General features: G+C 36.2%; 1 protein-coding gene across 3 annotated transcripts; it reads left to right on the top strand.

Moving 5' to 3' along the window:
• The first annotated feature begins 919 nt into the window (after positions 1-919).
• Positions 920-13,959, top strand: LOC113762863 (K(+) efflux antiporter 2, chloroplastic-like). Of its 3 annotated transcripts, none has more exons than XM_027306481.1 (21): positions 920-1,211; positions 2,190-3,913; positions 4,095-4,266; positions 4,377-4,467; positions 4,746-4,882; positions 4,985-5,044; positions 5,159-5,278; positions 6,050-6,118; positions 6,255-6,320; positions 6,700-6,789; positions 7,043-7,147; positions 7,260-7,388; positions 7,745-7,954; positions 9,191-9,340; positions 9,734-9,787; positions 9,932-9,990; positions 11,547-11,613; positions 11,688-11,864; positions 12,362-12,418; positions 13,287-13,361; positions 13,475-13,959. In XM_027306481.1, exons 2-21 carry the CDS (start codon positions 2,256-2,258, stop codon positions 13,595-13,597), a joined length of 3,669 nt encoding a protein of 1,222 aa, XP_027162282.1. In that variant the 5' UTR covers positions 920-1,211; positions 2,190-2,255; the 3' UTR covers positions 13,598-13,959. The 3 variants fall into 3 exon arrangements, with proteins under 3 accessions (XP_027162282.1, XP_027162279.1, XP_027162281.1); XM_027306478.1 differs by having other exon boundaries at positions 2,174-3,913; XM_027306480.1 differs by having other exon boundaries at positions 2,169-3,913.
• Positions 13,960-18,680: the final 4,721 nt, after the last annotated feature.

Below are 18,680 nucleotides of genomic sequence, written 5' to 3'. Positions count from 1 at the left end.
ATATTTCAATTATGGTACCCTTGAGGAGTGAATTTCGAACTTAGACTCGCCGTAATTTTTAAATACAACTATCACGAAATATTTTTTATTTTCATTTCAATTTTTTTGTGGTTATAGAAGAATGGAAAAAAAATATTTTTTTTATACATGATCACAATCGCTGCTTGATTTTTTTTTTTTAATAAAGTAATTGCCGCGACATGGTTGTAAGATTTACATTATAGTCTACTTTTTCAAGGTGGCATTGGGATATTAGGTTAACCTCAACTGCCTTAATATCTCATTTTTATACAATCACCTAATACAACATTGACATTTTTTTTTATTCAAAGAAAATTGTAGGTTTATTGGGTATAAATTCCTTATTACAAACCGAGGAAGTTTTGAGTTTGGTGACTAAAGTTGAAACTTCAAAATATAGATATTCTGAGTTCTAATTTCCCGTCCCTTCTCAATTTCTTAAATTCCACCCTTCCCCAACTAAAAAGAATAAAAGAATTTCTTATTACAAGAAATATTTCTCATATGATATTTTTCTTAGGAAGTTATAATAGGTATTTGTCGACATTCATTCCACCATTTATATTGGGTAATATATTTCTACTACAAACCAAAAGAGAAGACAAGAATATGACATCCATAGGAAAATCTCTATATACAAGAAGTAAACAATTCCATGTAAATATGCAATTATACTTGACATGAATGAGACTCAATTAAAATTTCCAAAGGAGGAAAAAAAAAGAAAAAAAAGAAAAAATTCATACAAGAATGGAGGGCATTTTAGTAAAATTACTAATAAATTATCCATATATCATAGGTCCCCGTTGTTAATATCTTCTTCTTTTTTTTAATTTTTTTTATTTTACCCCCACGTCTTCTATTTTCCAGCAAAAACATCGTATCTTTTTGCTTGCTCTTCCTGAACCGGAAGTGGAGTGCAAGAGGAGTGGAGAGGTGGGAGAAGGCAACTAGTAGGCCAAGGAAGGCGAGGCCAGAAACGAATTGCCATAATCTCATCGTAAAATAAATTCAAGTAGTAGCAGCAGTGCAGCAGTACCACTACAAATATCACGAGACCCAGCCCCGTCGATCCATTTTCGGCTTCCCTTCATTTTTTCTCTCTCTCTAAAACTTTCCCCAGAAAACAAAATCCATTTCTCCGAAGCTCCTCCACCAACTTCTTCTAGTCTACTTCACTCTCTTCATCGGTAAGTTTACCTCTCCATTACGCCGAAACTCTCTAATTTCAATTTCAAATTTACATGTGCGTGCTTGGTTATGCATTCAATTCGTCAGTTTCTGCGCGCGCGCGCGCGCACACACGTATATGCGTGTCTGCGTGCGTGTGTTTTTTCGTCCATTTTCTGTCATGTTCTAATTTTACGAATTGAAATGAGCTGAGTATAGGAATCATCGATCGAGATAGTCGAATTAGGATTGCTTTGTGGAGTCGATGATCTCTGTGTAGGTCTGCGAAGCGGTCAATGGCAGTCCAATGGCGCTAAAAATTTGTTTCAAACATTAATTCTTGTGTGTTCAATTCCAAACTAGTTGAAAAGTGAGTGAAAAAAAAAAATTAACCACACATATAAGTACTGTGCATCTGCGCCGCGCCCAATTTAATTCTCGTGTGTATGAATTCGGACTCAATTTAATAGTTTTTTTTTTTGTGGTGGCAATGAGACACGGCATTTGGAGTTGAGAATTGTATTGCGACATAATAATCATTATTTTTTTTTGAGACGTGGCATTTGGCATTTAGGAAATGAAGTATTGAAGTTGTGCAACTAAATTATGAAAACCGTTTTAGTTTGTGTTCTAAAGACTGGAACGCTGTCCTGCTAGTTGAACTTGGGTTTTTGGCACAAAAATGCTGTTTATAATGCATACGTTTAAGCGCACACCCATATACAGTCACATACTTGCTCACACGCATGCGTGCACGTGCAGAGATGCATACACACACATATCTGTATGTGTTGGGAGGATGATACTCCCGTGTCCATTAGCTCATGACTACATTGATCTAATTTATGAGAATAGCATCTTTAATGTGATTGGCTTATGCTGTTGGAACCATTTGATTGTTACGTAGTTATCAGGCATAATTATTTGTAGCACTTGATGGTTGTAATAATCATTTACTTGACAAGTGTTGACTTCAGCGCAGTCAATTTGCGTAGCAGATATGTACACTCAGCCAACTTGGTGATGGATTTTCTTCACTTTACTTGGTAGAAAGGCATCGAGACATGGAGTTTGCAAGTAGTTTCAATCAGGCAAATGTAATTCATGCAAGTAATGTCGTTAGCTACAGGAGTCTAGAACAATTTAATCTCTCTCCAGGTATTAGATGTAAAAGCTTTCATCTTAGATTTCTTGGTTACCCAAGACTTTTGGTTAGAGCATGTCCCATTCGGAGGTTGAAACAGAGCAGTGCTTATTGCGGTAGCATCATTAGAAGCCAAGTAAACAACTTTTTACAGCCCTATGATTCCTATAGATCGGCTGCTTACTATCCTCGGAGTGTTTTCAAAGCATTAAAGCAAGTTCCACCTCACTGTCAGGGAAATGATTCGGTAGCTTTTGTTGATGGTAGTAATAGGGATTTAGATGTCTCCGAAGGAGTTAATGATGATGTCTCTGGGACTGCGTCTCATACCAGTGAAGAGTCAAGTGTATTGAAAGAAGGACCAGAAGGAGAAGAACCAGAGGTGCCTAGTTTGGAGGAATTACGGGAATTGCTGCAAAAGGCACTCAATGAGTTGGAGGCTGCAAAGGTTAACAGCACTATGTTTGAGGAGAAAGCACAAAGGATATCTGAAACTGCTATAGCATTAAAAGATGAAGCAGCAAATGCTTGGAATGATGTTAACGGTACCCTCAGTAGCATCCAAGAGATTGTAAATGAAGAGGCTGTTGCAAAAGAAGCTGTCCAGAAAGCAACCATGGCCCTTTCTTTGGCTGAGGCGAGGCTTCAGGTTGCAATTGATTTGTTAAGAACTGTGAATGAAAAGAATAGCCGCTTGGAAACTGGAGAAACTGCTGGTGATGAAAGTGGAGGGGAAGAATTAGATTCATTTAGAAAGGAAGAAGAAGAGCTCTTGGCTGCTCAGGAGGATATAAGAGAATGCCAGGACAATTTAGCGAATTGTGAGTCTGAACTGAATCGGTTACAAAGTAGAAAAGAAGAATTGCAAAAGGAAGTGGACAGGTTGAATCAAGTTGCTCAGCTAGCTGACATGAATGCCTTGAAAGCAGAGGAGGATGTAGCAAACATAATGCTTTTGGCAGAGCAAGCTGTTGCTTTTGAACTTGAGATCGCACAGCGGGTGAGTGATGCGGAGATCGCCTTACAGAGAGCAGAGAAGAATCTAGCCAGTTCCGATATTGATCTCTCTGAAACCACAATGCCGCAAAATGCATTTACGTCCCAAGAACTGTTGCTAGGTGACATAGCAGTTGTTGAGGAGCTGAATGAAGGAACAATTGTCAGTGCCAGTGAGAAAAGCATGAACCTGACTGGTGATGGTAATAAGTTAGTTTTTGAGACTATACCTGACAATCAATTTGATACTTCCAATCTGAGGTCTGACAGTCTTTCTGATGGAAGTGATGAAGAGAGCGGGAGATTTAGGGTAGATTTAGAAAGAGATGCTGAAGTAGAAGCTGACAAAGTTAAAGTTGGACAAAGTAAAATGCAGGAAGTTCAAAGAGAATTAAATAAGGAGGGGTCACCACTGATTGCTCCAAAGGCATTACTGAAAAAATCATCCCGTTTCTTCTCTGCTTCATTTTTTTCAGCTGCAGATGAGGAGTTCACACCTGCTTCACTGTTTCGCGGTCTTATGGAGACTGCTAGGAAAGAGTTGCCAAAGTTGGTTGTTGGGTCATTGCTTGTGGGAGCAGGGTAAGTCCAGCAGTAAAACTTATTTTGGCCTAGGAAATTAATTGCATGATCTGTCTTTACTTTTTATTGCATCAACTCATTAGATTGATACATTTAATCACTTCAAAAGCATAATGTGTTATAACTTTGCAAAGTATAGAGGAAGCTACACTCATTATGATTTACTGTTCAAACCTTTTAGGATTGCATTTTATGTCAAACGGGCAGACAGGCTACCACTGCTATTTCAACCACCAGATCTCATCACTTCTAGCATCGATGAAGTTTCTACAAATGCAAAGCCTCTTGTTCGACAAATGCGTAAATTGCCTAAAAAGATTAAGAAACTAATCGAGATGCTTCCACATCAAGAGGCATGTGCTTCAAGAACCTTCTAGTACTTAAAATCTGTTATTCAATCTCTCATTTGTATTTTTTGACTTATAGATTTATTTTTTTTGGCTATGTGTTTTATTCTTGTTAGGTAAACGAGGAGGAAGCATCCCTTTTTGACGTGTTATGGTTATTACTTGCAAGTGTTATTTTTGTGCCGATTTTCCAAAAAATTCCTGGAGGTAATAAATGCTTCTTTTTTTCTTTCCTTTCCTGCAAGAGATTGCCTTGTACTTCTTACTAGCTTGTTCTTTAAACTTTTTATTCATTGTTCTCCACCTGTCCTGTTACTCAGTGTTGAACATGACAGTAAGTTAAGATTTCTGATTTCTGTAGAATCTATCTGTTTCATATTTTGAGATGTACCATGTCCCTGGATAAGATTTTCTCTATGAAATATACAGTTTTATTTTGTTATTTGTGCCTAGTGATTGAGTTTTTTGTCTGCTGCAATTTTCAGGCAGCCCTGTTCTTGGGTATCTCGCTGCTGGAATTCTGATTGGACCCTATGGTCTTTCAATTATTCGTCACGTACATGGCACCAAGGCAATAGCGGAATTTGGAGTTGTCTTCTTGCTATTTAATATTGGCCTTGAGGTGAAGCCCATCAAATTTTATTTTTTATTTTTTTACATGATACTTAAATTTATCAACTTGAATACCAATGGAAGGCGAATCTTTGCCTTTACTTTTTTGCAGCTTTCTGTTGAACGTTTAAGTTCCATGAAGAAATATGTTTTTGGATTGGGCTCCGCTCAGGTGACTGAAATACTTTGTATTTTTCAGCCAACTTCTTTCTCCATAGGGCTGCATATCAATTTGGTTACGTGCAGTAGTTTCTAATTCTACATATTTTGTGTCTTTAAAATGTAGGTCCTGGTGACAGCTGTAGTAGTTGGCTTGGTTGCTCATTTTGTTGCTGGGCAGGCTGGTCCTGCTGCAATTGTGATTGGTAATGGTCTTGCATTATCGTCTACTGCTGTTGTCCTCCAGGTGAACTTAATAATTCTATTTGTAGGTTTTTACCTCTTTGGATGAATGCACAATGACTTGGATGAACTTAATAATTGAATTTGTAGGATTTTACCTCTTTGGATGAATGCACAAAAACTTAGACTAAGCTGAATAGCATTTCCTGTCAGCAAACTCTCTGTCCTTTACTCCATGTGCAGGAATTTGCATAATTTGCTCTTTTCAGATCAATTGTCTTTGGTTTTTATTGTTAGTAAAGTATTTGCCCCCTAAGGAACCTTTGTTCCAGGTTAAGTGGATTATGAAACATATCATGTATATACAGAGCTTAAATTCACCCAATAAATATTTGTTTTAGATGTTTGTAATCCACTTCCAATGAGAAATGGAGTGGTGCTGTTATATATTTCCTACCTTCTTTGAATGAATTAATCATAGACTTCCACATGCGGTTTACCTTGTGGCATGTTGAATCATGGTGTATAATTGTTGGCCTGGGCAAAATACTACTGACCTTATTGACCTTTTTCTAAGTTTTGTTGGTGTAGTAATTTCTGCTAGAAAGATTTGGAACGTATGTGCTTTGAACTCGTCTTTAGAGAACTAAACTCTTATTCTGAAAGAATGTGAATTTCTGTCTGTATGTGCTTGCATGCGTTCTTCCTTCGTTTTGTTTCTGTTCCCTGATTCCTGGTTGGGTTTACTTTTGATGTGATGAACACTCTTCAACTAATTTTGCTCTTTTGGTTTTCTATTAGAGGCAATAGAATAATATTAATAGGATATTTACAGGTATTACAAGAACGAGGGGAGAGTACATCTCGCCATGGACGAGCTACATTCTCTGTTTTACTTTTCCAGGTGCACACGCAAAAGCTCAAGCTTGTGTCTGAAGTTCCTTTCTCTTCTCATTTTCTGTTGCTTCGTTGTCTTGGTTTCTGTGCTTATGTTTTGCTAATTGTAGCATATGTGAAATCTCCATTTCTACTTTTCACAGGATCTGGCCGTGGTGGTTTTGCTTATCCTAATACCCCTTATTTCACCAAATTCATCTAAAGGAGGGGTAAAAATTTCTTCCATAACCTTTCAGACTTTATTACTGAATTTTTCTACCAAAGTTCTTACTTTATTTTTTGAACAAAGTTGTGCAATTTGCTTTGTCCCTTGATTATTTTATTCATCTTGATTTCACGAAACCTTCAACTTAAACTTTATTGCACATTGTTTTTACAGTTTATCAGAAGGAATTGCGACTTCCACATTTTTTAGCAACTTATCTCATGGAACTGTGAAATTAAAAGTTTATTTTTTCTCTTTTAAGTATTACCTTGGTGATTAAAGTTGCTTTTCACACCGTAAATGTTAACTAGAAAACTTCTTCATATCTAAATATGTCGTCATCATGGTTTTCTGTAACCTTCAAGTATTATTTCGCTTTTCAGATTGGTTTTCAGGCCATTGCTGAAGCCCTTGGATTGGCTGCTGTCAAGGCAATTGTTGCTATTGCTGCCATTATTGCTGGAGGACGCTTAGTAAGCTTTACATGCTTGTTGCAACAGAGAATTATTATAATAATGAGTCCTGTTTAAATATCTTAAGCTTCTCTCTGCTGTTACACGTGTATACATGTATCATTGCTGCTTTTCAAATTGAAGACAGTCTTCAAATGTTATTGTGCTTACAGAGAATACTATGTTATTACATTTTGCATGAGATGTGGATCTTGTATTTTGGTTTAACAAGAATAACACTTGTCGTTTTTCTTGTATTCTGGTTATTATGCAGTTGCTTCGGCCAATTTATAAGCAAATAGCTGAGAATCAGAATGCAGAAATATTCTCTGCAAACACACTTCTTGTTATTTTGGGAACCAGTCTCCTAACTGCCAGGGTAGGTACATATATGTTTCTCTCTGGTTGTTACTTATTCTTGGATTTGGTCTAATATCACTACTTGTTACTCTGGCTCATGCAATAATGGGGATACTGCAATACTGAAACAGGCTGGCCTATCTATGGCTTTGGGTGCATTTTTGGCTGGTTTGCTTCTAGCAGAGACTGAATTTTCATTGCAAGTGGAATCAGATATTGCTCCATATCGTGGCCTTTTATTGGGCCTTTTCTTCATGACGGTAGGTCCTCATGTTTCCAACTGTAAGTCAAATATGAACAAAGTTTACCACGTATGCAAGTTTCTTATTTTGTCTGATTTATCTTCTCCACAATGGCCCTGTCTACATTCAGATTCTTCTTTTGAACATTTTCCAGCTTTTCTCAATGCTGACTTTTATTTACGTTTTGTTCCCTGGAGTACTAGTGGAGAGAGTAAACTTGTGTTTGCATTACACTGTAATATTCTTTTTACTGTAGACTAGAGAAGAAGGTTTACAAATGGAAGTGCGTGAATAGGATAATATTGGCAGAACTGGATCTCTTAACAAAAGTCAGAATTACTTGCATCTAATTGCAGTACATTTTCCTGTTGCAGGTTGGAATGTCAATTGATCCTAAACTTCTTGTTTCTAACTTTCCTGTCATAGCGGGGACATTAGGACTTCTGATAGCTGGCAAGACCATTTTGGTTGCTTTAGTTGGTAAACTTTTTGGGATTTCAATTATATCAGCTATAAGAGTTGGCCTTCTGCTTGCTCCGGGAGGAGAGTTTGCCTTTGTCGCCTTTGGTGAAGCTGTTAATCAGGTTTCCTTGAAATATTTCCTTCTTATCTGTGGACAATTATTCATCTTCTGTCCATCTAAAGTTATACCAGGTTCAGGACATTGCTTATGTGATTTACCACCTAACTTGTCATTTCTTTCCCTTTTGGTATATGATGAAGCTTTACTCGGCAGTTTGACTCTTTAACATCTTTGCTTCTAGATGTGTTGTGAGTAAAAAGTTAATGTTGTCATTTTCTTTATTGACACTATATGATTATGAAATCTTGGTGTACGTGTGTGATAATATGTTTTGGGAGAAACATCTAGTCATCATATTATTTACAAGAATACCCTTACTCTTTTAACAGTATGCTTCTTTAAAAAGCTCATTTTTTATTTTTATATTTTAATGATACCATAGACATTCTCTAGAGGTACCTGGGATGATACCCTGAACATGATAAATATATGTGCAGCCATTTGATTATTTCTTGATAAAATGGTTGACTTTGCTAGGATATATCTTTTTGAAGTATGGCTGGCTTTTCTTTAACTGATTTAAATAAGGCGAAAAGTATCTCACTGAGGAGGGTCAATGGGAGCTTTGGTACCAATTTTCTATTTTGAGCTCCTCACAACCAATATCCTCCTCTATCCTTTCTTCATTATTGACAACATCTTTCCTGATTTAAACCTGGGTGAGAGTGGTAGATCATTTTCGTTTTTTTTCCTGTGCCTGATGGAATATGAGTATGCATGCCTGTGGATTTCGACTCCTGATAAACCTCCCAAAGATTACATCTTTGTCATCAGATGCCTCTTCTTTCAAATAGAGATCTTAAAAGTAAATCTGGTTTAGTTCTTTGACTTTTTGTCCGCAGCTGAAGATTTTTTTTTTGGTAGAAACATAGTTGCTTTTATGAGCGTCTTTACTAGCTGGTAAACTTGCTGTACATGTTTGATTTGCTGTGGTAAAATATCATACAAAATGATCCACTTCCCTCTGGATAAATTTCATTCTCATGTAAGATTTTTTGCTCTATTGATAACAGTTTTCTTAGATTGCAATAGTTGGTATGCCATAATTGTGTCATTTACATTTTTGCCTTGTCAAGAGAACTAGATTCTTCCATTGCAATGGCTTTAAAACAGATGGGGCCCTCGTGTCTGTTGCCCAGCTCATAACGTACTTCATTTGGAATAGTTTATAACAAGAAGCTTTGGACCCTGAAGCTGTAGTTTTAACTGTTATTTTCTAACTTGCTGATGTCTTCAGGGAATAATGTCTTCTCAGCTATCATCTTTGCTGTTTCTCGTGGTGGGTATTTCTATGGCCCTTACACCTTGGTTAGCTGCTGGAGGCCAGCTAATAGCCTCTCGTTTTGAGCTCCATGATGTCCGAAGCTTATTGCCTGTGGAAAGTGAGGTGAATTACTCAACTTTTTTTATCAGATGCTAGCTGATATCTAGATCAGCCCCTCTTGGTAGTTCACAAAATTGATTTTAGTTTACTGGACTTCATTTTTGTGTGTAGGATAAGAGTATAATCTTCTGAAGGAGCTCAATAGAGCATTCCTATTTATCTTCTTTTTTTTTTTCCCCAATTTCCTTATGTTCCTTTTGTTGAATTGCTGAAGCTAACCTTTACCAACGTCATTGTAAATTTAACCAGTATTTGATCAATTTTGAAGAGTCCTAAGAAGCTAGGCCTTCACTGTCACCTGTTTCTTTTTCTTTTGGATCATTGAATTACTTCCTTGAATAGCCTCATACATCTGAAGAATTTTCTTTTTCTTTCCAATTCTTTTTGCACTTTTAGACTGATGATTTGCAAGATCATATCATTCTCTGTGGATTTGGACGTGTTGGTCAGGTTTGTGCATATATCCATACCTTTTTTTTTTTTGCTTTGTTTTAAATCATTTGCATTGGAAGTTTCATATGCTAGTATTTTCTTGAAAGTTCATCTGTATTATCTACCTCTCATAGTAATGATCTGCCCAACTCCTTATAACAGATCATTGCCCAGCTTCTTTCAGAACGGCTAATTCCATTTGTTGCTCTTGATGTGAGGAGGTAATAATCTACTGGATTTCTTTTATGTTGAAGTATATCAAAATAACATGGCACTTGTTTTCTGATAAAATTTCTTTTGATGTACTGGGTAGTTAACTTGGTTTTCTTTATAGATGTTGTCTCGAGATAATATTAGCTAGTTGATCAGACTTGCAGTTTAATTTGATAGTTTTTCAAATGGAGTGATGAACTAGATGAATGAGAAACTAATACTAGTAAATTTCAGTGAAGACAGCAAGGAAAGTATCCTTCATGCTAGTTCCTTCTGTTAAATTTGCTTGAAAATCAATGTAGAGATAATTTTGTTGATAATGAAAATCAGCTGAAGCAAGCAAACTAGGTATGAATGGATAGTTTTCTTTTTGGTTGCTTGATTTCAATCAAATTTTACAAAATGTTTCCATTAAAGATTTAAAAACTAACAAACGTGATAAACATGATACTATGGGTGGAGAAAATATAAAGATGTTGATGCATATAATACAGTAAGTGATTGGAAACAAGGAATTTGGTTGGAGTCTTAATGTCTGAGAGTCAGTCTCTATAGTCTCTGAAAGAAGCTGAATCCATGGAGATTGTTCACCATTCTTATATGCTACATCCATGCAGAGTTTGGAAACTCTGTTTCCTTTTCCTTTCTGATTCCATGAGATCTTGCAAAGCAGTTCCTTTGTTTGCTGGTGACCACTTACTTCACACTAAAATTGCAATAGAGAAGGCGACGAAGTAATCACTTGCAAATTACAGAAGCTATTTTACTTTATATCGCCTTAGCTTGTCTTATTTATTTTTAGGTATCTATTTATCTCATCGTCAAGTCAACTTCTTTGCCACCATCATGGCCATATATGTTGGAATGGCTTAGAACACAAGAAAAGAGTTTTTTTTGGTCAAGTTTTTTTAGGGTGTAGTTTGCAAGTGGGGGAACTCCCTGGGCCGCCCAACACCCCTTAAAATGCAAAATAAAAGGGGGGAAAAAGTTAATGAAGGTGAAGATAGGCTTGAAGACATATATTGTATTGTATGCTTCTTTAATTTTTTTCCTTTGAAATTTAATTTTTTTTATTGGGGTCTTTTTTTTTGGGGGGGTTGGGTGGGAGCCAGTGACAATGCTTTCAAAGGCTGCAGCATTTGGATACAAGTTCATTTTGTGTGTTGCTGATGAATAAATTGTTTCTTTAGCAAATAGCTCAAGCTGTCTGACCTATGTATAATATGAATACATGAGACTAAAAGACAACCTAGTGGTAGTGGAAATAGGCTGAGGAACAACTAGTAATATATAGGTGACGTTATTCAGTGGGAAAATTAACAAGCTATGTTCAGTAATTGGAGTGTATGGAAACTTGATTGATTTTGTACTTCAAAACAAAATCATGGATCTCTAGTCTTTTCACAAAAATGTTCGGTTGTTGCTTCATGTTGCAGTGCGTACAATTACAGTAAATGTTTATACATCGAGATTGATTTTGTCTGTAAGTAGAAGGTTAAAAATATAGCATTAGTGAACCCATCAACTACACCCACATTGTTAATACTATTGTTTACAATTGCAGTGATCGAGTGGCGTTTGGTCGTCAACTTGACCTTCCAGTATATTTTGGTGACGCTGGCAGTCGAGAGGTAAACACACCATTGCGTCATTCTTGTTTGATTGCACCTTCTTGTCATGACCCACTCCCTTTTCTGAAAATTAGGTCCTCCATAAAGTTGGTGCTGAAAGAGCATGTGCGGCGGCAATTACTTTAGATACTCCTGGTGCAAATTACAGAACTGTTTGGGCTCTGAACAAGTATTTTCCCAATGTCAAGACATTTGTCCGTGCTCATGATGTTGATCATGGCCTCAATTTGGAAAAGGCTGGTGCAACAGCGGTATCTCTCTCTTACCTTGAACCTCTTATCATTTTCCCTCACTCTTTCAATCCTGCATGTAAACTCTTTGCAGTGATCCACCATTGGAATTTTCATTCTAAATTATCTTTTAGTGTTTGGAGCCACTGGCCATTTGGTCCAGTGGTCATCACCATATTTGGTGATGCTGAAGGTCAGGGGTTCAACCCCTGCCTCCCACAAATTTGCCACAATATGTGGCTGGTCTTAGTTGACCATCTCCCTTTACTCCTTCCCCTAGATTAGGCTAGATTAGGTTATAGGACATCTATCGTTGCAGGAAAAAAAAAAAAAAAAAAAATTCAATCCTGCATGTACTGGAACATAAACGAATTCTTTCAGGACTACATTATCTAGATTTTTTCCTTTGAATATTCTCCCCTCAGAGCCATGTCAACTTTCTGCATATAACTTGCACTTCAGTAAAAGTGGGGAATTCATGCTTCGCCTTTGAGTTCTGAATTGAAAAAGTTTTGCAGGTAGTTCCAGAGACTTTGGAACCAAGTCTACAGTTAGCAGCTGCAGTACTCGCACAAGTAAGTCAATAGGATATTAGAATACGTCATTTCTGCTCCTTTTTTTGCACCTCAACTATTTTGATTGGTCTTTTAAGTCATTTATAAGCAAAAAAATGTGTTATTGAATGGCTCATAAATAATATGCAATCATAGTATTTATGACAAGGAAGCGCATCCTAGTTGGTAAGATATTTCACCTATTACAGATAGGTCATGTGTTCGAGTCATAAGGGGGTTAAGTGGGGAACCACTATTGTTCCTTTTGAAAAAAAGAAAAAGAAAAAAATCATAGTCTATATTTATGTCCTGGAGCTGGGTCAATTTCAAATATCTGTCTTTTGTTTCTTTATTGTATTCTTGAAGTGGGACTGTCTTGGAATAATATAGACTGGGTTATGATTTTTTAATCATAAAAGGGCTCTAAATATTCATTTCTTTGTCACGAGTTTTTTGAGTTTTGTGTAATGAATTTCTTTTGCAATTGTTTCCTTGCTTTTGGGAATTCTGCTGCAGAAAAAAAAATCAAATGTTGTGGTTCGTTTATCCACATATAATGTATGAACAAGCGTCTCGTTGTTGGGGCTTTTGTACCGTAACTCCTCTCCTTTTCCTTGAATTGGTAGTTACTATTATGTTGATTTATTATGGGAATGCAATGAACTGATGGCAGTTTGACCAGCTCTAGGTCTACAGTATGATCTCTCTCTCTCTCTCTCTCTGTGCCCCCCTACAGTATGATCTCGAAAATGGGAAAGTTGGATCAGTTAATAGAGATGATCATTCTTAAAACTGCCATAGTGCCATTGGCAGCCTTGATAACTGGTCATAGTTAGTTATGCTTTTTGACATTTTAATTTACTGCTTATATGCTTTACCTTTCTTCTAGGCTAAACTGCCTGCGTCAGAGATTGCAGCAGCAATCAATGAGTTTAGGTCACGACATCTTTCAGAGCTTACTGAGGTATAGTAAATTTGGACTCCATGTTTGGATGAGTTATTACTTGATCAATCACTCGCTAATCAGGCTTACCTCTTATACCCGCTTTCAACTGAATTTCTGTTTCTTATTTGCAGCTTTGTGAAACTAGTGGAAGTTCTCTTGGTTATGGATTTACAAAGATCATGAACAAACCGAAATTGCAGCCACCGGAGTCTTCTGACGATAATCAAGTCAATGAAGAAATACTGGCAGTATAATTCATCTTGCCTGATGGGAGCAAAAAGACCAAGGGGGGATTTTTGTCGATCCCAAAAAGGATCGACATTAGATCAAAGGGCCTCCTCTTAGCCATTAGATCAAAGTCCAATGATTGTCTACAGTCCAGTTAGTCTCCTTGTACCCCATATAGCACGCTCTTAGGGTTAGGTACATGCCGCTTGCCAAAAAATGACGAAAACATGAATTGGCAAAAGCAGATGTGAAGCTGATATGGTGATGGTGGTGGGCTTGGGGAGCGGTCTGAAAAAACTTCTGAGCAGATGTATGAATGAATCAATTAATTCTTACAATAAATGGATACGATATATATAGAGGGAATCCAATCAACTTATTTTTTATCCATTTAAACTCATTCAAAATTATGTTATCGTTTGGGAAAAAAAAAAAACTCATTCAAAATTAATAGACAGAATTGGACGAGTTATTGGTGGTCGAATTTGGATGAGTTAACATATTTGGTATGTGATTGACCCATCTAATCTTGTGTTTCCATATTTTGACTGCTAATGTTCCATGCAAATTGAACTAATTCTTACCTTTTTGCTTCCTTCATTATTTATAAATTGTGATTTTTTGATGTTGGGTTTTTTTTTTTTTGGTGGATTACTTCTTCGAATGTACGGTGAAGGAACTGATTGACTGCTAATTCTTAATTGGCTTTATTTTTAACCGAATAACCGCTTGCCGGTGATAAACACCCTTATTTATGACCATAGGTAAGAGAACTGTGTTCATCCAAAATAGAACAGTTTTGTTATTTTCATTGGGAGAGTTGATGAATGTAACTTAAAAAAATCAACCCGAGAGGTAACTTTGAACCCCCTACTATTCACCTGGAGTATTTGGGGTTAATTCCACTTTGTCCCCCCAAACTTTGGACGATTACCCACTTTAATCCCTAAACTTCAAAATGGGACACTTAAGTCCCTAAACTTATAAATACCTCCTAATTAAGGAAATTTGTTAACAGAATCTTGAATGCCGTGGTGGTCGAAGTGTCCCATTTTATAAGGGTTTAGGGATTTAAGTGTCCCATTTTATAAGTTTAGGGACTTAAGTGTCTCAATTTATAAGTTTTAGGGATTTAAGTGTTCCATTTTAAAGTTTAGCGACTAAAGTGGGTAATCGTCCAAAGTTTGGGGGGACAAAGTGAAATTAACCCGGAGTATTTGTATAGAAAAGGTCGTCATCAACTCGGGGGATTCACAATGTCTACTATTTGGCCAAGCCATCAACTTACACGGACCGTCAACCAAAAATGTATGAACAGCTCTCTAATAAGAAATACCTCATGCTTAAATGAATGATCTAGAAGAATCAAAACACGCTTCAAAACAGACTCCACATCTCAATCAATATCGCCGCAAGCAGCAAGTACATGTTTACGATTATGATTATCTTGTGCAGAGGTATCAAAATGGGAGAATCGGGCAAGGTTTGGGTGGGTTATAATTAGATAATAGATATAATTGGATCAATTCATCTATATCTATTTAAATAAACGAGTATAATCCATTTATACCCATTTAATAAATGGGTATGAGTATATCTAATTATCCATTTATAAGTTACTCAAAATTCTACTTATTTTTTTTCTAATGTTGTTTGATGAGAAATAATGGTCTTTTATTGTTATTAGATTGGTAAGAAATTCAAATTCATTTGCTTAACACTCACTAAAAGTTGAGTTTTAAATATATAATTATTTTTAAATGGATATACATGGGTGAATCAATTCAACCCACTGCCCATCCATTAAATTGGTTTAACTGAGTATCCATTTAGACTCATTCAAAATTAATAGGCGGGATTGGACGGATTATTGATGGACGAGTTTGGATAGATCAACATATTTGGGTTGTGATTGATACATCTAATCTTGTGTTTCCATATTTGACTTCTATTGCTCTATGCAAATTGAAATAATTCTTACTAGAAGTGGCAAAATGGATATATGGTTGATAAATAGTTTTAGTTAAATGGATAATGGATCAAATTGATCCAATCCAATTAAAATCATTTAATAAATGGATCTAAATAGATGTCATTTAAATGGATAGTGTAAACCATGATCCATCCATTTATCCATTTACTCTCCCAAATCCTAAATTTAAGATCCAAATGTTTTTTTTCCAAAAAATACAGATCCCCAAAGTTCTATCCGTAAATCACCTAAAACCTTTTGGTAATAACAAATACTTGTACTATACTCTATTTCAGTTCTTCATAAAGTTAGTTTAGTTCCAAGAAAATTTAACTGCTGTGGTCAATTTAACCTTTCATCATTACTTTAAGTATCATTTTGTAAAGTAATGAACAATTAAGAACTTTGCTACATTTTTATAACTTTTGGGTGAATTGAATACGGCTTTACAGTGAAAAGAAGTTTACGTTTCCAATTTTTTACACTCCTGTTCAAGAGGGATGCCTTGAATAAAAGTGGAGTTCTAATAAGAAATCTTATGTTATTTAACAAGTAAAATATTTTCATCATATGTGCACATAGTACTTAAAAATGCATGAAACTCCTTATTGTACTATTGATATACAAGCTACATTATATTACTTAGTAAATTAGGTTTCCTTTTTTTTTGGATAGTTGGGTTGGGTGATAAGGGGAGAGGGATTGTAAGTATGAGAATTTGAATTCAAAACCTTCAACTTATTAAAAAAAAAGAAGAAGGTGTCATTTACGTTTCTTAACCAATATTGCGGGGTACTCGTTACAAAAATTCTTTTTATAAATAAAAGAATTTAAAAAATGAAAAATTATTTTAATTGGACCCACCAAAACCCATCAACGGCCGTACGTTGCATCACATGTCCTTTACAATTTTGAAAGTCCATTTAGCCCTTGTATACAGGGACACATGCTTGACAAAGTAGTTCTTTGATTGGTTAAAGGACTTGGAAGTGAGGCATCATAGCAGGGACTCCAGATTAAACTCCTATAAGGACTTTGGATGTTACCATGAATGAATGCATTTGGTCCATGTCTTTCTCCACCAGCGAGGATATGAGGGTGGTGATAAAGTAGGGAAGTAGGTTCATTAACCCTGCAGATCTAGTTTTCAGCCAGAGTCTCATGTTGATTTTGCCAATTTTTATATTTTCTGGCAACAAATCATTTGCCTTAAAATTTAACAAATACAAATTGGCATCTATTCAATTGGGGAAGGATTTCGCATGTCTTGTTGTTTGGAAAAGTTTCCACTCATGTTTCCAGAATACCTTTTCATTTATTTTCTATTTCTCTCTGTAATCCACTGGGATATTTCATGTTACGAAAATACACTATTCCATGTGCAAATGAATTCTTGAATTATAGGTCTTTTATACTGTTACATAGAAATTGATCAAACTTTTGAATGCTCTAATGCTTTACTAGGAGTTTTATTGTCAGGAAGAGAATGCATTATGTCCCTTTGTTTGTTGTTGGAACGTGCAGGTTTTGCAGGAAAATGTTACAAGATGTCATATACGTTCTCACATGTCACTGATTATGGAAGGTAGAAGTTTTGTGGAGTCACAACGTGCAAAGGTGATAACAAATCTTGCTTTCAGTGCTATGTTACGGGCTGGTCAACTTTTGATCATGAAGACACAATGGTTCATATCCAGAAATTATACGAATTTTGAGCACAATACATGGAAAGATAACCTTTCTGTCCAGATTATATTAGACTTACTCTCCAGCAAGTTAAAAATTAGCAATATGTGTTGTTGATGACATTAAATTTGTCTGTGCTGATTGTCCGATAGTTAGGCTTGACCAGCAGGCTTGGCTGAGTGAATCTAATTTGTGTTTTCTTCAAGGTTATTATAGCCCTTTAAGTGTAGTGTTATGAGATGGCTTTCTCATGGGTGATCTGATTTTTTGCTTAGTGTCTATTTCTGTTTGTTGTTCTTTGACAATGCTCCATATTACCTGAAGTAGCTCCAGCTTATTTTTACATATCATAATATCACATACTTTGGGGAGGCTGACTGATGCAAATTCTTTTTATATGTAGAAGTAGCTTGTTGTTATATTGTTTTTCACCACTAGACTTGGATTCCCCCTTCTTTCTTGCTATTTCTAACGGTTGTGATCTAGTGGTGATCATAACATGGTTTAAGATCATAAGAAGTAGCTTGTTTTATATTGTTCTAACATGTTATGTTATGATCTAGTTGTTATGTCAACTGTTATGGTAGACCGACATTAAATGGTCCCGTCATGCACGGTCCAACGTGCCTTCGTTTGTGGTCCGAAAACGATGAGTTGGCCTCACCACGCACCTGGCAATGAGTGTGCGAGACGCATAAGAAAACATAAAAGGAGGGGAAAGATGGCTTGCTTCTATAGATGATCATGGAATGAACTTCCCGTGCATGCACTCACCAGGCGCCTGCCGCAGAAACACTACTACTACTATTAGCTTCTGATATTTGGAGATAAGAAATTTATGCAGATAGACGAGCAAAGGGGTTTATACAGACATATATTCAATGTTTTCATGGCTTGTAACTGCACTTGCATTGGGGGAAAGTTATGTATTGTAAACTCCGTAATGACAAATTAATTACCTTCCAATGGTATTATCCACATGAAAACCAAAGCCATTCTCAGATTTCCCTGTTTTATGCATTTCAGCAAAGCTTCCTGCTTATTACAGACTGTAGACTGGTGATTCAAGTTCAATGAAAATTATAACAAGACAAAGAGCTGCAGAAAAGCATGCTGCGAGAATAATAGAGGAAGGAAGAAGGAATGAGCAGTCCTTACTTGATTACTTCTAGAAGCACCAAATTCAATAAATTCCATGATGATATATGAACCCCCTGTTGGAAGTGGACCGACCTAGAATTCCATTTTATCAAGTTTGTCATGTCAAATAACCTAGCACTGAAGTAAAGGGCAGATAGTAAGTAATTGAGAAGAAGCCATTAAAATACGATTTATAACCTCACCTTAAATGGTTTAGGCACACGGACTGCTCTAGTTTCATACATAGCATTCAAAGCTAAAGCCTCTCCCTCAAACATTGATGGTTCAACGCTCCTATTCAAATTTTGGAG

This window comes from Coffea eugenioides, chromosome 2, assembly GCF_003713205.1.
Source record: "Coffea eugenioides isolate CCC68of chromosome 2, Ceug_1.0, whole genome shotgun sequence".
NCBI lineage: Eukaryota > Viridiplantae > Streptophyta > Magnoliopsida > Gentianales > Rubiaceae > Coffea > Coffea eugenioides.
This window is presented reverse-complemented; position numbering and strand designations above follow the sequence as displayed.